The sequence below is a fragment of the Leucoraja erinacea genome, chromosome 19 (assembly GCF_028641065.1).
Source record: "Leucoraja erinacea ecotype New England chromosome 19, Leri_hhj_1, whole genome shotgun sequence".
Classification (NCBI taxonomy): Eukaryota; Metazoa; Chordata; class Chondrichthyes; order Rajiformes; family Rajidae; genus Leucoraja; species Leucoraja erinaceus.
Genome location: NC_073395.1, coordinates 19,844,504 through 19,860,981, shown reverse-complemented (window position 1 = coordinate 19,860,981; position 16,478 = coordinate 19,844,504). Strand labels below are relative to the sequence as shown.

Sequence of the window (16,478 nt, the reverse complement as noted above, 5' to 3'; positions counted from 1 at the left end):
GGAAGGTGGTACAGGAGCCCAAGAGCTGTGACCTCCAGGTTCAAGAACCGCCTCTTTCCATGAACACCAAGGCTCTTGAACCACCTGGCACAGTGCGAACCACAGCTCTACCTCAGCACCAAACTACTTTCCACTTTGTGTAGATTAGGAAGCTCACTTCAGCTTGCACTATTCCAATCTGGTTACCCAGTGTACATGGTAAATATACTATAAACAATAGTGCAATCAATTATTTGTTGTGACATTGTGTTCATGTGCCTGTAAAGGTGCAGCAAGCAAGGACTTCATTGTTCAGTCCTGATGCACAATTAAACTCTCTTGACTCAAGGATGTAATCAAGGCTTTAGAGGTTGTCAAGGTCACCGGTTTCACACTGCACCTTACTAACGCCAAACAGAACAATCGATAACCGATCAAATGCAAGAGTTACTGTTGAGACTCATCGACAAACACCACAAAGGGAGGCACAATGGTGCAGCTGGGAGAGCCGTTGCCTCACAGTGCCAGAGGCCCGGGTTCCATCCCGACCTCAGTCCATGCCTGTGTGGAGTTTGCACTTTCTCCCTGTGAACGGGTGGGTTTCCTCCAGGTGTTCTGGTTTCCTCCCACATCCCCGAGGCGTGCAAGTTTTGCAAGTGAATTGGTCCTTTAAATTGCCCCTAGTGTGTGGAGAGCGCATGGGAAAGTGCAATAACATAGAACTAGCGTGAATGGGTCGATGGTCAGCGTGAACACGGTGCTGAAGGGCCTGTTTGCCCATGCTGGATCTTTCAAAGAAGTACTTTTGCATATGGAACTCAATAGCGATCGAACAAAAACAGAGGGATCTCAGGTCAATAGAAAGAAATGATTCCCCAGAGCAGGGATCTCACAATCTCACGAAGAGGGAACAAAGGTCCAATGAGGGTTAGAGGATTTGTCTGGTTGCAATCTGGAATGGAAGCAAATAATCTTACAACATTTAAGTAGCATTTTGACACGTGTATCACTGCACAGAAGGCTACAGACCAAGAGCTGGTAAATGAGATTAGTGCAGGCGCAGTCTTGGGCGGGGGGGGGCACAGTGGTAGAATTGCTGCCTTACAGCGCCAGACACCCAAGCTCAATCCTGGCTAAGGGTGATGTCTGTACAGCGTTTGTACGTTCTCACTGAGTGGGTTTTCTCTGGCTGTTCCGGTTTCCTCCCACTCTCCAAAGACATGCAGGTTTGTAGGTTCATTGGCTTCTGCAAAAATTGTAAATTGTCCCCATTGTGTACGGAGTGGTCGCTGGTCAGTGCAGACTCGGTGGGCCGAAGGGCTTGTTTTCACGCTGTATCTCGTAAGCCTAAATCCTGTCTTTGTGCTATGAATCTGTGATGCATAATTAAAATCTGGAGGGAGGAGGCTTCCTGCCTGGTGTGGTTACTTCTAGGTGCCAGAGAGGTGGTTTGCCAGTAATTACCACACCCACTGGAATTCACAGACACTCGAACATATAATCCCTGGTGTTGTCAGATCTACTGGGCTTCACCAACACTGGCTGCAGCTTCTTCACACTATTACAGAACAAGCTAGTGTGGCAACACCACAACGCAAAAGCAGAGGCTTCCAAACCCCCTTGGGCCCACCGAGTCCGTGCCGACCATGATCACACCGTACACTAGCAGTCCTCCACATTAGGGACAATTTACAATTTTACTGAAGCCAATTAACCTACAAACGCGCCCGTCTTTGGAGTGTGGGTGGAGACGGTGGCACCTGGAGAATACACAAACGCCATACAGACAACACCTTTGGTCAGGATCGAACTCGGGTACCTGGCGCTGTAAGGCTGCAACTCGACCACTGCACCACCGTGCCGCCCAAAAATCGTTGGGTATCTGACCATTTTATGCTTCATCAGAGGAGGTTCTGAAACCACCAGGTTTAGAACAATGGGTAACTTTATCATCTGCAAGCTTCTACTTAAAAATCCTGGAATTTTTTTAATCCAAATGTATTTTTTTCAATGGAAGGCCAGTGAAAATGGAAAATCCTCTCAAAAAAATACCAAAAGGAGAGGCCATTCAGCCCATCATATCAGCTGTGAAAGGACTAGCCAGTTGATCCCAATACCTGTCATTTGACCTGGTGGGAGAGCGCTATGGTGGAGGACAGGAGGCATTGAAATTGTACAAGACATTGGTGAGGACACATTTAGAGTATTGTGTTACCCTGTTACAGGAACATTAGTTGTTAAGCCAGAAAGGGAGCAGAGCAGATTTACAAGGATCTTGTCAGGACACGAGTCCCTGAGCTATAGGGAGAGGTTGGGCAGGCTAGGCCTCTTTTGGAGCGCAAGAGGATAAGGGGTAATCTTATAGAGGTGTAGAAAATCATGAGAGGAATAGATCGGGTAAACGCTCACTGGGTAAATGTCTTTTACCCAGAGTAGGGGAATCAATAACCAAAGGTCATGAGTTTAAGGTGGGTGGGGTTGCGGGGCAGGAGGGGAACAAAGACCTAATAGGAAACCGACGGGCAGCTTTTTTTTTAAAGCACAAAGGGTGGTGGGTGTATTGCACGTGCTGCTAGTGGAGGTAGTTGAGGCAGGTACGATCACAATGTTTAAAAGATATTTGGACAGGTACATGGATCGGATAGATTTAGAAGGATATATGGGCCAAACACAGGCAGGTGGGACAAGTGTAAATGGGGCATGTTGGTTAGTTTTGGCAAATTGGGCCGAAGGGCCTGTTTCCACACGGTATGACACAGCCTCGCCACGCGGTCACTGCACACACACACGTCTGGAAGAGTGCTGAACATGTGTGTGCGTGCACTCTGTCAAAGCCAAGGGGAAATAAGCCAAGGTCCCTTTTAAAAAGGCCTCCACCATACCCGCCGTTATCTGATACACTGATAACAGTATTTACACACGTGCCTCAAGATCACAGGTTCAAATCAAACATTAAACCAAGCCTCCCCTGCTTCTCTTCAAGTTAGAAGTAAAATATCACACAAAACAAAGCTTTCACGATACCTCAGTAGACGTGGCAGTAATAAAACTAAGGAAAGACAAAAAAATGCTGAAGTAGCTCAGCAGATCAGGTAACATCCCTGGAAAACATGGATAGGTGCCATTCCGGGTCGGGACCCTCCTGCAAACCTATCCATGTTCTCTAGGGATGCTGCCTGACACACTGTTACTTCAGCTTTTTGTGCCTTTCCATGGTAAACCAGCATCTGCAGTTCCTCGTTTCTACCTAAAAATAAACTTAAATCTAATCTATGCTTCTCAACTTTCTATACCCCTATCAGGTCTCCAAAACAAAAAGCACAAACGTTCTACCTGTTTAAATGAAGCTACAGCCGCATTCTTTTTACTAAATGTACAAACGTCTGGGAGTTTCATTTCAACGTATTGACCAAAAGTCATTATTGAAAGCAGAAGCAAGAACTCACTGTTAAAATAAATGAACTTTGCATTCAACCATACATTAGGGTGGCACAGCGGTATAGTTGCTGCCTCACAATGCTAGAGACCTGGGTTCGATCCTGTCGGCGGGTGCTGTCTGCATGGTGTTTGCACGTTCTCTCTGGGACCGCATGGGTTTTCTCTGTGTGCTCGAGCTTCCTCACACACTCCAAAGACGTGCGGGGTTGGTTTTGGTAAAATTGTCCCTAGTGTGTAGGATAGTGCAAATGTACCATGATAGTTGGTCGGCATGGACTCGGTGAGCCGAAGGGCCTGTTTCCACACTGTATTTTTAAACTAAACTTGGTGTAAGCTGGGTGGTGGTGGAGGGAATAGAGTTGTGTACAAGAGGGGCAAAAAAAAAAAAAAAAAAAAGCAAAATGTAGAAAAGCTCATTAAACAGACAGGAAATTGTAAAAGGAACCTTAACATATGAAGTGCAAGATCCTGCCGTTTGGTGGGAAGTTTAAGGTGGCCACAGGGACCTTTAAAAGCAAACTTCCAACTGTGGTAATGGGCCATCAGCTTAAAAATAAATGAACCATCTCATGCAAAAATGCATGCTAAACGGACCACAAATCAAACCAACACAATATTTATACACTGAAGAATTTTAAAATGATTAATTTTGAACATAATTAAACTGGTGGCGCTGAACAACCCTGTCTTCGTTTTATATTTATTGAAAACAAAAATCTTTAGACTCCGGAGGAGAATTAATCTAGAAGCACGAGATTATATTAGCAGGAAAGGTTGAAAAGGAAACAAGGAACTGTAAATGCTGGAATCTTGAGCAAAACTCAAAAGTGCTGGAGTAACTCAAAGGGTCAGGCAGCATCTGAGGGAATGAATTGCCGACGATTTGGGCCGGGTCCCTTCTTCAGACTGACGAGGTGTCCCGACACAAAACCTTTCCTGTCCGTTCCCTCAGCAGATTGCCCAATCAATCCATCAAGTTACTTTGTGTTTGGAAAAGGAGGCTCCACTTTTATAGAACAAATTCCCAGTGAGCTGATAAGGTGCCCAAGATCCAAGCCTGCACTTTGACACAGCTATCAAGTTCGCAACCCCAGTGACCTGGGTTCAATCCTGACCTGGGGTGCTGTCTGTGTGGAGTTTGCACGTTCCCCATGTGGCCGTGTGGGTTTCCTTTGGGTGCTCCAGTTTCCTCCCACATCCCAAAGACGTATTAGCAGGTTAAATTGGCTTCTGCAAAGTACCCCGTGTGTGTAGACCAGCGTTTCTCAATCTTTTTACCCTTGTGGAACCCTTGAAATGGTTTTCATGTCTCAGGGAACCCCTACATAAAAATGATTATATCTCTTTATTAATCTCTCGCATTCTCTTTCATGAACTTAAAGTTCATAAGGCAAACATAACATATATTTGTAATAACTGGTTTAAGCAAAGAAAACTTACGTTTTTCTCAAGTTTATTGACAATGCAAAAAAACTGAAATCAAACTGCTAGTTGAAAACTGAAGCAAATAAAGGCAAACAGAACTAACCTTGGAGTAGCGTGAGAGAGAAAATAAAAATTACACACATTTTTGATAAACTAACAAAAACATACATAAATAAACTGTTGATACACTAATAAAAATAAACATAAACATACTTACATTTTTTAAATTCATACAACATCATTAAATGATGAGTAAAAATGACTAAATAACGTGGGTGACTGTACCTGCACGCCAGGAAGCACAGACAGGACTGATGGAGACAGTGCATGCGTCTGAACTCAGGCGAGTCATTTGATGATACACAAATCCGTCACGTACAGCTCCTGTTCACTGACCACTAAAGGCCGTTTCACATTGGAGCCGTATCAACGTCGCTAAATATGATGTCGCTAAATATGCCGTACGTGTATAATAAAATTACGAATATGAAATTAAACACAAAATTGACTCAAAAATGCATTTACATATGATTGGCCTATTTCTCACTATTTCTCTCAGAACCCCTAGTGACCTCTCGCGGAACCCTAGTGTTCCGTGGAAACGCTGGTGTCGACTAACGTTAGCATTGGGTAGGTGTGGGGGATGGGGAGGTGTGAGAATGCTTTTGAAATAGGATCAATGCAAATTAAAAGCAAAAAAATGCTGATGCTGGAATCCAGAGGTAAAACAAAATGCTGGAGGAACTCAACGGGTCAGCCAGCATCTATGGTGGGAATGGACAGGTGACCTCAGGACTGGTCCTGCCCATAATAAGGTGTTTTTCACATATATCGAGGTGCAGTGAAAAGCTTTGTTTTGCATGCTATCCAATCAGATCATACAACACTATGCACAAATACAAAACGACACTAAGTGCTGGAGTAACTCAGTGAGTCAAGCAGCCAGGTCAGGATTCTTCAATTAGTCTGAGGAAGGGTTCGGTCCTGAAACGTTGCGTATTCATGCTCTCCAGAGATGCAGCCTGACCTGCTTAGTTGCTCCAGCACTTTGTGTAAACCAACATCTGCAGTTCCTTGTTTCTACTATTGTTTTTATACAAATACAATCCAGTCGAACTCAAGTACAATAGGTAGAGCAAAGAGGAAGTGAGCAGAATATATTTCTTAGTGTTGTACGGCACCTATTATACATAAACACCTTCTCTGGTCTGAAATTATAAAACGGGAAACAATATATAAAACAGAGCAGTACAGCACAGGAAAAGGGATGTAATTGACATGCAGGGGAAAAAGCTGTCTTGGGAGGGGGGAAAAAATCTAAGGAAAGAAACAGTTTCCATGTAACCACCCTGCAGGTTAATAATGCCATTATCTTTCAAGAACACAACTTCACCACAGGTGGCCACTGAAATTGACTAGCCATTGCTTCTATTAACACATGATTTAGAGAAACAGCATGAAACAGGCCCTTCAGCCCACACTGACCATCGATCACCTATTAACACTAGTTCTATGTTATCCCACTTTCTCAGCCACTCCTTACACACAAGGCGCAATTTAGAGGCCAATTGACCCTCAAACCCACTAGTCTTTGGTATGTGGGAGGAAACCAGAACAACCGAAGGAAATCTACATGGTCACAGGGGAAACATGCAAACTCCACACAGACTGTATCCAAGTCACGGTCGAACGCTGTTCTGTGGCGCTATGAAGTAGCAGTTCTACTACCGTGCCACTGTGCCACCCTTTTGTGCAACAATACTCTATTAAATAATAATAGTGTAGCAGATAATAGACAGTAGCCTTCAGATAATAGCCTTTAGTATTTTAATCATATCAAAAAGAAACTTGTAGGTCTTAAAAAATACCTCAAAATATGAAAAAGAAAAATTTTGTTAGTACATGTCAGAAACACTCCAGTGCCCAAAAGTTTTTTTCCCCCCCAATTGCTTTTATAAGTATTTTCTCTAAGATAGGGTTTCTTATAAAGGTACCTCACATTATACCAGAACAAACTGCAAGTTGGCAGATGTAACTTGGCAGATGCAGTTTAATGTGGATAAATGTGAGGTTACCCACTTTGGAAACAAAAACAGGAAGGTAGATTACTATCTAAATGCTGTCAAGTTGTGATAAAGGGAAGTACAACGGGATCTGGGGGGTCCTTGTTCATCAGTCAAGGAAAGTAAGCATGCAGGTACAGCAGGCAGTGAAGAAAGGGAATGGCATGTTGGCCTTTTTAACAAGACGAGTTGATTATAGGAGCAAAGAGGTCCTTCTGTATTTGTATGGGGCCCCAGTGAGACCACACGTGGAGTATTGTGTGCAGTTTTGGTCCCTTAATTTGAGGAAGGACATTCTTGCTATTGAGGGAGTGCAGCGTAGGTTTACCAGGTTAATTCCTGGGATGGCGGGACTGTCATATGCTGAGAAAATGGAGCAGCTGGGCTTGTGCACTCTGGAGTTTAGAAGGATGAGAGGGTATCTTATTGAAACATATAAGATTATTAAGGGTTTGGACACACTAGAGGCAGGAAACATGTTCCCGATGTTGGGGGAGTTCAGAACCAGGGGCCACAGTTTAAGAATAAGTGGTAAGCCATTTAGAACGGAGACAAGGCAACACTTTTTCACCCAGACAGTTGAGAGTATGTGGAATTCTCTGCCTCAGAGGGCGGTTCTCTGGATACTTTCAAGAGAAAGCTAGATAGGGCTCTTAAAGATAGCGGAGTCAGGGGATATGGGGAGAAGGCAGGAACGGGGTACTGATTGGGGATGATCAGCCATGATCACATTGAATGGTGGTGCTGGTTCGAAGGGCCGAATGGCCTACTCCTGCACCTATTGTCTATTGCCCAGGATGCTGCCAGATCCACTGAGTTACTCAAGCATTTTACGTATATCTTTGTTACAACCTGTCAGTGTGCCCTTTTTAAACATTGTAAGTATCCTTGCGACCCCTACCCAATTCTTGCTGGTTAAATTATTTTTATTACATATTTTCTGCTGGTCTCTGAATGTTATCTATCCTCAGTCCTTGAAATAGATAAACCAAAAAGCTGCGTATTCTAAACAGACTAGGTTTTCGGGACAGAACTGATAAAAGTTAATAACTTCCTGGAGTCTGGAGATAATTTGATAGGAATTATCCAAATGTTACAGCATTCTCTTGCACATGAAGAAATGTAAAGTGTTTTAGGTTTGGAACGATCAAACCTCTTACCAAACTAAAACGTGGATGAAACAGCAAAGTAGAGCAGTCAACATCTGTGGAAAGATTAACAGAAGCAAAGGGCCTGAAACAAAAACTATTAAGTGCTGGAGGATTATGCCCATTCTCTTCTCCCTCCAGCGATACTCATCTTCTCTCCTTACCCGGCACCCTGTTAACATCTCTAGCCTTAGTCACTTACTCCACCCATCTGCCAATGAACCCCTTCCCCACCTATCAGTTTGAGTAATACAGTGGAAACAGGCCCTTCGACCCAACTTGCCCTCACCAGCTAACATCTACACTAATCCCACCTGCTTGCATTTGGCCCATATCTCACTAAACCTGTCCTATCCTGTCCTAGTCTAAATGTTTCTTAAACATTGCGATAGTTCCTGCATCAACTACCCCCTTTGGCAGCTCATTCCATACATCCACCACCTTTGTGTGAAAAAGCAACCTCTTAGGATCCTAATAAATCTGCCCCCCTTCACCTTAAACTTATATTGTCTGGTTCTCGATTACATACTCTAGTCAATAGACTCAGTGCATCTTCCCGATCTATTCCGCTCACGATTTTGTCTATAAGATCAGAATTGCCAGACTTTTCCCCACCCCATCTGCTCTTGTCCCCCCCACCCCATCAGTCTGAAGAAAGGTCCCGACCCAAAATGCCCGAAGGATCCCGACTCAAAACGTCATCGGACCATTCCCTCCACAGATGCTGCCTGACCCATTGAGTTCCTCCAGTACTTTGTGTTTTGCTCAAAATGCCAGCATCTGCAGTTTCTTGTGTCTCCATCCGATCTGAAATTTCAGCATTTCCAGCCTCCTCTCTTTTTAAATTGCATTCCCAGCATTTGCAGTTTTTGTTTAGTTTTTAAAACAGAATGTACTGGCAGAAAACCAAGGGAAATAAATACCTCAGAACATCAACAAAAGGTAGGACAAGTTTGGGTTGAGGTGTTGGCGGAGTAGGCCCCTGGAGGCCCTGCAGAGCTTGGGGCTCGATTAGATCAGACGCCGCTCCACGAGGCCGAGCACGTGGATCGAACACGACCTGCAGTGGCACACCGACAACATCGCTTGGCCTGGCCAACCCTTGCAACTCTGGCCCAGTCGCATCGCCAGGACAATGGACCTTTAAGATACTAACACTTTCAATAATTCTCAAAAAACTTGAATGTTACAAGTTAACTGTTGAAACGCAATGACGTAGCTTTGGAAAGCACACACCTCCAGATTCAGGAACAGTTTCTTCTCATCTGTCATCAGGCACTGAATCACCCTATCACCAACTAGAGAGCGATCCTGCACTACCATCTACTTCATTAGAGACCGTCATACTATCTTTAATCGGACATTATCTTGCGCAGGATGTTATTCCCTTCATCTTGTATCTGTACACTGTGGACAGCTTGATAGTAATCACATGTCTTTCTGCTGACTGGTTAGCATGCAACAAAAAGCATTTCACTGTTCTTCGGTACACGTGACAATAAACTGAACCAAGTGCCGCCACCAGGACAACGGACTTTCATGGCCAAGATTCCACATTTTTAACAACTTCGAAAACTTGAAGGATGCCACTTGGCATCAAAAATGTGGCAACTCACGTGTACTGCCGAAGCGTAGTCTACTATTCCTGCACCCTCGCACTTAAGTATGGTTGTGTTATATGTACAATGTGGTTTTTACTGGGCTGCATGCAAATAAAAAGCAAGCTCCCTGTGCCTAGGTACTTGTGACAACAAAGCACCATTGAAATAACATCTCACTCATGTGGACTGTCCATGCTGTTGACCCAGTTACCTGGTCATGGTGGAGTCGTAAAACATGGGGAATATAATCAATACCAAGGAATTTGTCGGGTGGGGAGGAGGAGGTGGGGCTGAGGGGGAGAAGGTTGAGGGGATGGGTGGTAGGTGGGGGAACATAAGGGAGGAGAGGTGGGGCGGGGGGGGGAAGAGAGGAGGAGGGGGGGGGAGATAGAGGGAATAGAGGGTAGAGGTGATGGATAAGGAGAGGGAAATATGAAGGGGGGGGGGAAAACGGTTGGAAGGAGGGAGAAGAGGGTGGGGCGATTAAGGTGAGGGGGGCTGGCATAGGTTGGGGGAGTGGGAGGGGGGGGGGATAGGGGAGGGGGGGATAAATTAGGGGAGGGGGATAAGGCAGGGAAGGGGGGGGGGGGGGAAGGCAGAGAGTGGACTGTACCTCAGCGGCGGGGATGTTGACCACTCCAGTCGACCTCCGCTTCTCCCGCAGTTTCCTTTTCTCGATCTGCCCCTTGCCCTTGCGGGCGCTCGGCCCGGAACATTTCTTCTCCTTGCCCTTGGCGCACGGTGGCGGCGAGGCGGCGGCGGCGGCGGCTGCGGGCGGTGGGGTCTCCGCTTCGTCTCCGTCCGCCGGCGAATTTCTAGCGGCCCCTTCGCTGCTTCTGCCGTCCTCCTCCTCCCCGCGCCGTGGGGCCGGGACTGGGACTGGGACAGGGACTGAGACTGGGGTAGGGACTGGGGGATGGACCGGGACCGGGACCGGTGCCGGGGTTGGGGCTGGGGTCGGTACAACCGCCCTCCACGGGGGCAGCACCGGCTGGTCTCCCCCGTTATTGTTCAGCTCGCCCAGCGAGGGAGCGGCGCCGTTACGGTTGGATCCGGTCTCCGCGTTACTTGCGCCGGTGGCGGCAGCGAAACGGGCTCTCATCTTCTCTCTCTTGGCCTTCCATTCTTCCAGAAAATCAGTGGTGTTCCCGGGGGGCCGGTAACCCCCGCTCGCCATCGCCGCAGCCTCCAAAAAAACACTTTCTCAAACTTCCCAAAAACTTTTCAAAAAGTTCACCAAAAAAGTTCCAGGTCGCATCTACCGGCCTCAGAGACCTGCAGACACAGAATACATAAAGGGACAGACCTCTTTTAACTCTGAGTTTTCCCAGAATATGCCTCCCTCCTCCCCTCTCCAAAAAAAAAGCGTACACACCCTCTCGCCTACCTGCCCCGTCTCAGGTGCCGCTCCGCGACCCGCAGTCCCGACCTCGCTGCACTGGGACCCGCCGCCGCCGCCGCGTTATCCCGAGCAAAGGCGCAACCCTTCTCTGGAGGTAGCAGAGGGCTAGAGCTCGCTATAGGATCTTTGGGCTAGAATGTCGTCCCTCCCCCGGCGAGAAGAATGACGCCAAAGGGCGGAGGGCGAGAGAGAGAAAGAGAGACGCCGGCGCTCTCTACCTGGGCACGCCTCCGACAACGCAACGCAGGTCAGTCAACAAAGGGATGCCAGCGCCGTCCCGCGGAGTCTGGGAGGGAGGGAGAAGCCCGGCCTCTCTCTCTCTCTCTCTCCCCCCCCCATCTCTCTTCCCCTCCCCCTTCCTTCATCTCTCCCCTCCATTCTCTCCCCCTCCCTCCATCTCCCCACCCTCATTTTCTCCCTCCCTACCCAGTGCACGCTGTTGTTCAGACAAACTCTCCGGCCAGTTCTTGCCGCTTTAAAAGCAACTCTTGCAGCTCCTGCACCGGCCCGCGCCAGTTGGGAACTTTAATCCATTTACGCTTCTGTAGTGAACGTCCCGGCTCTGCCGGCCGAGGGGTGCGTTCACCGCCGCGACAGGTCACACACAGCAAAGGAGGCCCGAGAGATGGCGTGCCGTGGCCCTCCCTTCAAAGGGGTTATCTTAGACGGCAGAAGCGAGGGAGCGCCGCCCAGAGGAAGGGACAATGCCCGCGGGAGAGCAGGTGTGAGGGAGCGCCGCCCACAAGGGGAGCAGGAATGAGGGAGCGCTGAGTGTTCGGGGGTGGGGTTAGGACGACTGAAGCGCCGCCCTCTGAAAGGGACAGGTGAGGGAGGGAGGGAGGGAGGGCCATTGCGAGCAGTTTAAGGAGAAACTGCAGATGCTGGAAAATCGAACGTAGACTAAAATGCTGGAGAAACTCAGCAGGTGCAGCAGCATCTATGGAGCGAGGGAAATATACAACGTTTCGGTCCGAAATCCTTCTTCATTGCAAGCAGACAGGTGCAAGCAGATCGCTTGTGGAACTCATTATATCGACCTGTTTTTCTTTTGCTCTACCAGCATAACCAAGGACCAGAGATAGACACAAAATGCCGGAGTAACTCAGCGGGACGGGCAGCATCTCTGGAGAGAAGGAATGGGTGACATTTCGCGTCGGGACCCTTCTTCAGAGTGGTTAGGAATAAGGGAAACGAGCGATATAGGCGCTATAGATGTGGAGAGATAAAGAACAACGAATGAATGAATGAAAGATCAACGATCAGTCTCATCCCATCTTCTCCCATCAGGCAAGGGTAGAGAAGTGTGAAAACGTACACCTCCAGATTCAGAGACAGTTTTTTGTTCCCAGCTGTTATCAGGCAACTGAACCACCAACCAAAGAACGGTCCAGAGCTCCCATCTACATCACTGGAGACCCTCAGGCTATCTTTAATCTGACTTTTCTGGACTTTATCTTGCACTAAACGTTATTCACATCATTATCCGGCATCAGTGCACTGTGGATGGCTCTATTGTAATCATGCATAGTCTTTCCGCTGACTGGTTAGCATGCAACAAAAGCTTTTCATTGTACCTCGGTACACGTGACAATAAATTACTCAAACTGCTGTACTCATGTATTGCATAATTTGAAGACAGATACAAAATGCTGGACTAACTCAGCGGGATAGGCAACATCTCTGGATAGGAGGAATGGGTGACACTTCGGGTATATTGTATGATTTGCCAGGATAGCACGCAATAAATATTTTCACTGTATTTTGGTAGACGTGACAATAACATACTAATAATACCTTCCTCTAACGCCTCGTCTGCAGTTCCTTCCACCCTCTGGATGTCTGTTTAATTTAGTTCGATATACAGCGTGGAAACAGGCTCTTTGGTCCGTAATTACCCCGTACACTAGTTCTACCCTACGCAAGAGGAACAATTTATGAAAGCCAATTAACCTACAAACCTATACGTCTTTGGAGTGTTGGAGGAAACCGGAGCACTCGGAAGAAAACCCATGCGGTCACAGGGAGAACGTGTAAACACCACACTGAAAGCACCCGAGGTCAGGATCAAATCCAGGTCTCTGCCGCTGTGAGGCAGCAACCCTACCGCTGCGCCACCGGGCTTGAGTGTAAAATCTATCATTCAGATCCCGCTACTTCTTCTTCTTCTTGCGTATGGCGTGCACAGCCTAAAGTTGTAAGACAACTTGTTCTGTTTGATCTTCTGTTTGTGCACGCCAGGTTGATTGCATTCGTCGAAACAGAGTGGACCACGTGAAGGTTGCAATCTCCCACCCCGTGATCCCGCTCAATTCGATCCTCTCTCTCACTATCGTCTACTGTTCTTATCTGCTCTGGCCCATACGTGGCTCCAGAACCACCCATGTGGTGGCCTCTTCAGTTCTCTCGGAAATAGTCCAACGAAACAGAGTGCTCCTTCAAACTAATCTGTTCCTCTCATCCTTCCAGGCATAATGCTTCAGAAGAATAAAAATCTCATCTCTCCTCTGAAAATGTCATAAACTTACATTGCCATTGGGAGGAGCAACATGTGAAAAGATTAAATGATCAAATCCTATTCATAAAATTTGAAGTTCTTGTCAGCTTTGACTCAACTCACCACAATAAGTTTAAAGCTATTAATAAAAGTGATAAAGAGCAAATTCAACTCTAGAACCACTCAGACCTATGTCCTCTCTGTTTCATTCGCTCCTTTGATGTCCATCTATCTATAAACATACAATTTGATTCAGCTTTTGCTTCCACCCAATAGTCACACCGGGGCAGTACATGCACAGTGAATGGTCGAGGCCTGGAGTGTGTTGCATCCTTGATTACTTTGGCTGCTTTCCCGAGACAGTGTGAGGTGTAATGTAGATCAACCAAAGTGCAGACGCTGGTTTACAAAAAAATACACGAAGTGCTGAAAACAGTGGATCGGGCAGAATCTGTGGAGGATATGGATAGGCAACATTTTGGGTCAGGACCCTTCACCTATCCAATTTCTCCAGAGATGCTGCCTGACCCGCTGAGGTTCTCCAGCACTTGGTGTTTTTTTCAACGTGAAGCTGGGGCAGCACAGTGGTAGAGCAGCTGCCTTACAGCGCCAGAGACCTGGGTTCAATCCCGACAATGGGTGCTGTCTGTACAGAGTTTGAACATTCTCCCTGTCTCTGCGTGGGTTTCCTCCAGGTGCTCCGTACAGGTTTGTAGGTTAATTGGCTTTGGTAAAAATTGTAAATCACCCCTAGTGTGTACAATAGTAATAGTGTATGGGTGATCACTGGTCAGTGTGGACTCGGTGGGCACAAGGGCCTTGTTCCATGCTGTATCTCAAAACTGAATTAAGACTAAAGTGTGGATGGAGGGGAGGGCAGTCTGTGTGATGGACTGGGCTGAATTCACAACCCTTGTGTATCTGCTGCCCAACAGGAGTGCTGCAGAAATCAAATCACTTCAGCCTAGTCCTGAGAATGAACAACCTCACAGCCCCTCAGTGGGGAGGGCGAGGACAATCTTTGTTAGGATCGGATTTCCTGCATCTAAGTAAATATCCCCATTTCCCCTGTTCTCCGAGATGAGATTTAATGGTGCAGCAATTGTCTTTATTTCACTCCAATGCATTGAGTGAATATTTTAAATCTGACCTTTTGCGCCAGACTTAACGTCATCCCTTCTGACATGCAGAGGTGGAGAGGCAAGTGCAAGTCAAAAATCTCTTTCATCGTATATGAAAGGGCTTGCGAAAGTCCTTCCCACGACCTCATGTCCCCTCCTGTTCCTTTCCTACTGCACTGTTGCAGCTTAACTTAATATCACAGAGAATTTACTCATATATTCAGTGAGTCGTACAGCACCAAAACAGGCCCTTCGGCCCAACTCACCCGTGCTGAAAAAGTTGCCCCATCTACATGTCCCACCTGCCCACGTTTGGCCCACGTCTCTCTAAACCTGTCCCATCCATGTACTTGTCCGCATGTCTTATACGTTGTGAGAGTAACTGCCTCAACTACCTCCTCTGGCAGCACATTCCATATACTGTATTTTGTGTCTATCAAGAGTAATGAGTGTTTAATTGTTATTGGAGCCCGGAACTACACAATTAAATTCTTCCTTGTTGCAGCTTTACAGGGACATTAACGCAATGATTCAACAAATAAATGCACAATACGCAATAATATAATCAGTAAAACTAGATAACAAGACCATAATAGCACAAAGCCAAAGTCTGTAGTGCAACTAAAATGAATTTCATAGCGGGTCACTGCTGAGGTTAGTGTTGTGCAATGCTCACGAGCCTGATGGTTGTTGGGAAGAGGTTGTTCTTGAAGCTGGAGGACACGGCTCCCTGGCCTTTCTCTACCTTCTCTCCGATGGTAGCAGCGAGATGAGAGCGTGGTCAGGGTGGTGTTGGGCTTTGAATACATTAGCTGCCTTCTCAAGGGATTGATACTTGTAGATCCCTTCGCTTGTGGGGAGGTCAGTACCTGTGATGGAACGGGCAGTGTCCACCACTCTCTGCAGCCGCCTTTCATGGCTCTTTTAACTATCAGTAAAAATATTGCCATTGAAAGACATTGATGAACATGCCTTAATAGAGTTATAGGGTCATACAGCATGGAGCTTAAGAAGGAACTGCAGATGCTGGAAAATTGAAGGTAAACAAAAGTGCTGGAGAAACTCAGCGGGTGCAGCAGCATCTATGGAGCGAAGGAAATAGGCAACGTTTTGGGCCGAAACCCTTCTTCAGACTGATGTAGGGTGGTGGGGGGGGATGGGGAGAAGAAAGGAAAAAGGAAGAGGAGGAGCCCGAGGGCTGAGGGAGAGCTGCGAAGGGGAGGAGCCAGCAAAGGCTACCAGAAATTGGTGAATTTAATGTTTATGCCACAAGGGTGCAGACTGCCCAAGCGGAATATGAGGTGTTGCTCCTCCAATTTCCGGTGGTCCTCACTCTGGCCATGGAGCATGGAAACAGGCCCTTCGGCCCAACTCGCCCACACACACCAACATGCCCCAGCTACACTAGTCCCATCTGCCTGTGTTTGGCCCATAACTTTTCCTATTCATGTACTTGTCTACATGCTTCTTAAACATTGCAATTGTACCTGCCTCAACTACCTCCTCCTCCAGTTCGTTCCATACGCCCACCACTCATTGCCTAAAAAAGTTACCCCTCAGGTTCCCATTCAATCTTTCCCCCCTCACCTTAAACCTATGTCCTCTGGTTCTCCATTCCCTTACTCTGGACAAGAGACTCTGTGAATTTACCTGATCTATTCCTCTTATGATTTTGTACACCTCTATAAGATCACCCCAGTCTCCTGAATTACCCCTCATTCTGAAACTAATAATCCTAATTCTATCCCTTCCAATCTGGGGAGGGGAAACAAATCCCATCAGAGGGTTTGAGAGGGAAACTGGAGTT

The 16,478-nt window shown here is 46.9% G+C and overlaps 1 protein-coding gene and 1 long non-coding RNA gene across 4 annotated transcripts in view; one reads left to right on the top strand and one right to left on the bottom strand.

The window, feature by feature from the left end:
• Window positions 1–11,781, bottom strand: part of pawr (PRKC, apoptosis, WT1, regulator) — an 83,354-nt gene extending 71,573 nt beyond the window's left edge. The window contains exons 1-2 of one of the 3 annotated variants that reach the window (XM_055650549.1): window positions 11,483–11,781; window positions 10,268–10,929 (exon numbers count right to left, since the gene is read on the bottom strand). In XM_055650549.1, coding sequence (XP_055506524.1) covers window positions 10,268–10,831 — 564 coding nt within the window. In that variant the 5' untranslated portion in view covers window positions 10,832–10,929; window positions 11,483–11,781. Of the gene's footprint in view, window positions 1–10,267; window positions 10,930–11,029; window positions 11,174–11,482 lie in introns of those variants that run through there. The other 2 variants (XM_055650550.1, XM_055650551.1) reach the window with 2 other exon arrangements.
• On the top strand, window positions 11,165–12,668 carry LOC129706331 (uncharacterized). The gene is made up of 2 exons (XR_008725037.1): window positions 11,165–11,303; window positions 12,117–12,668. It is a non-coding gene; the product is annotated as an uncharacterized LOC129706331 (long non-coding RNA).
• The last annotated feature ends 3,810 nt before the right edge of the window (window positions 12,669–16,478 follow it).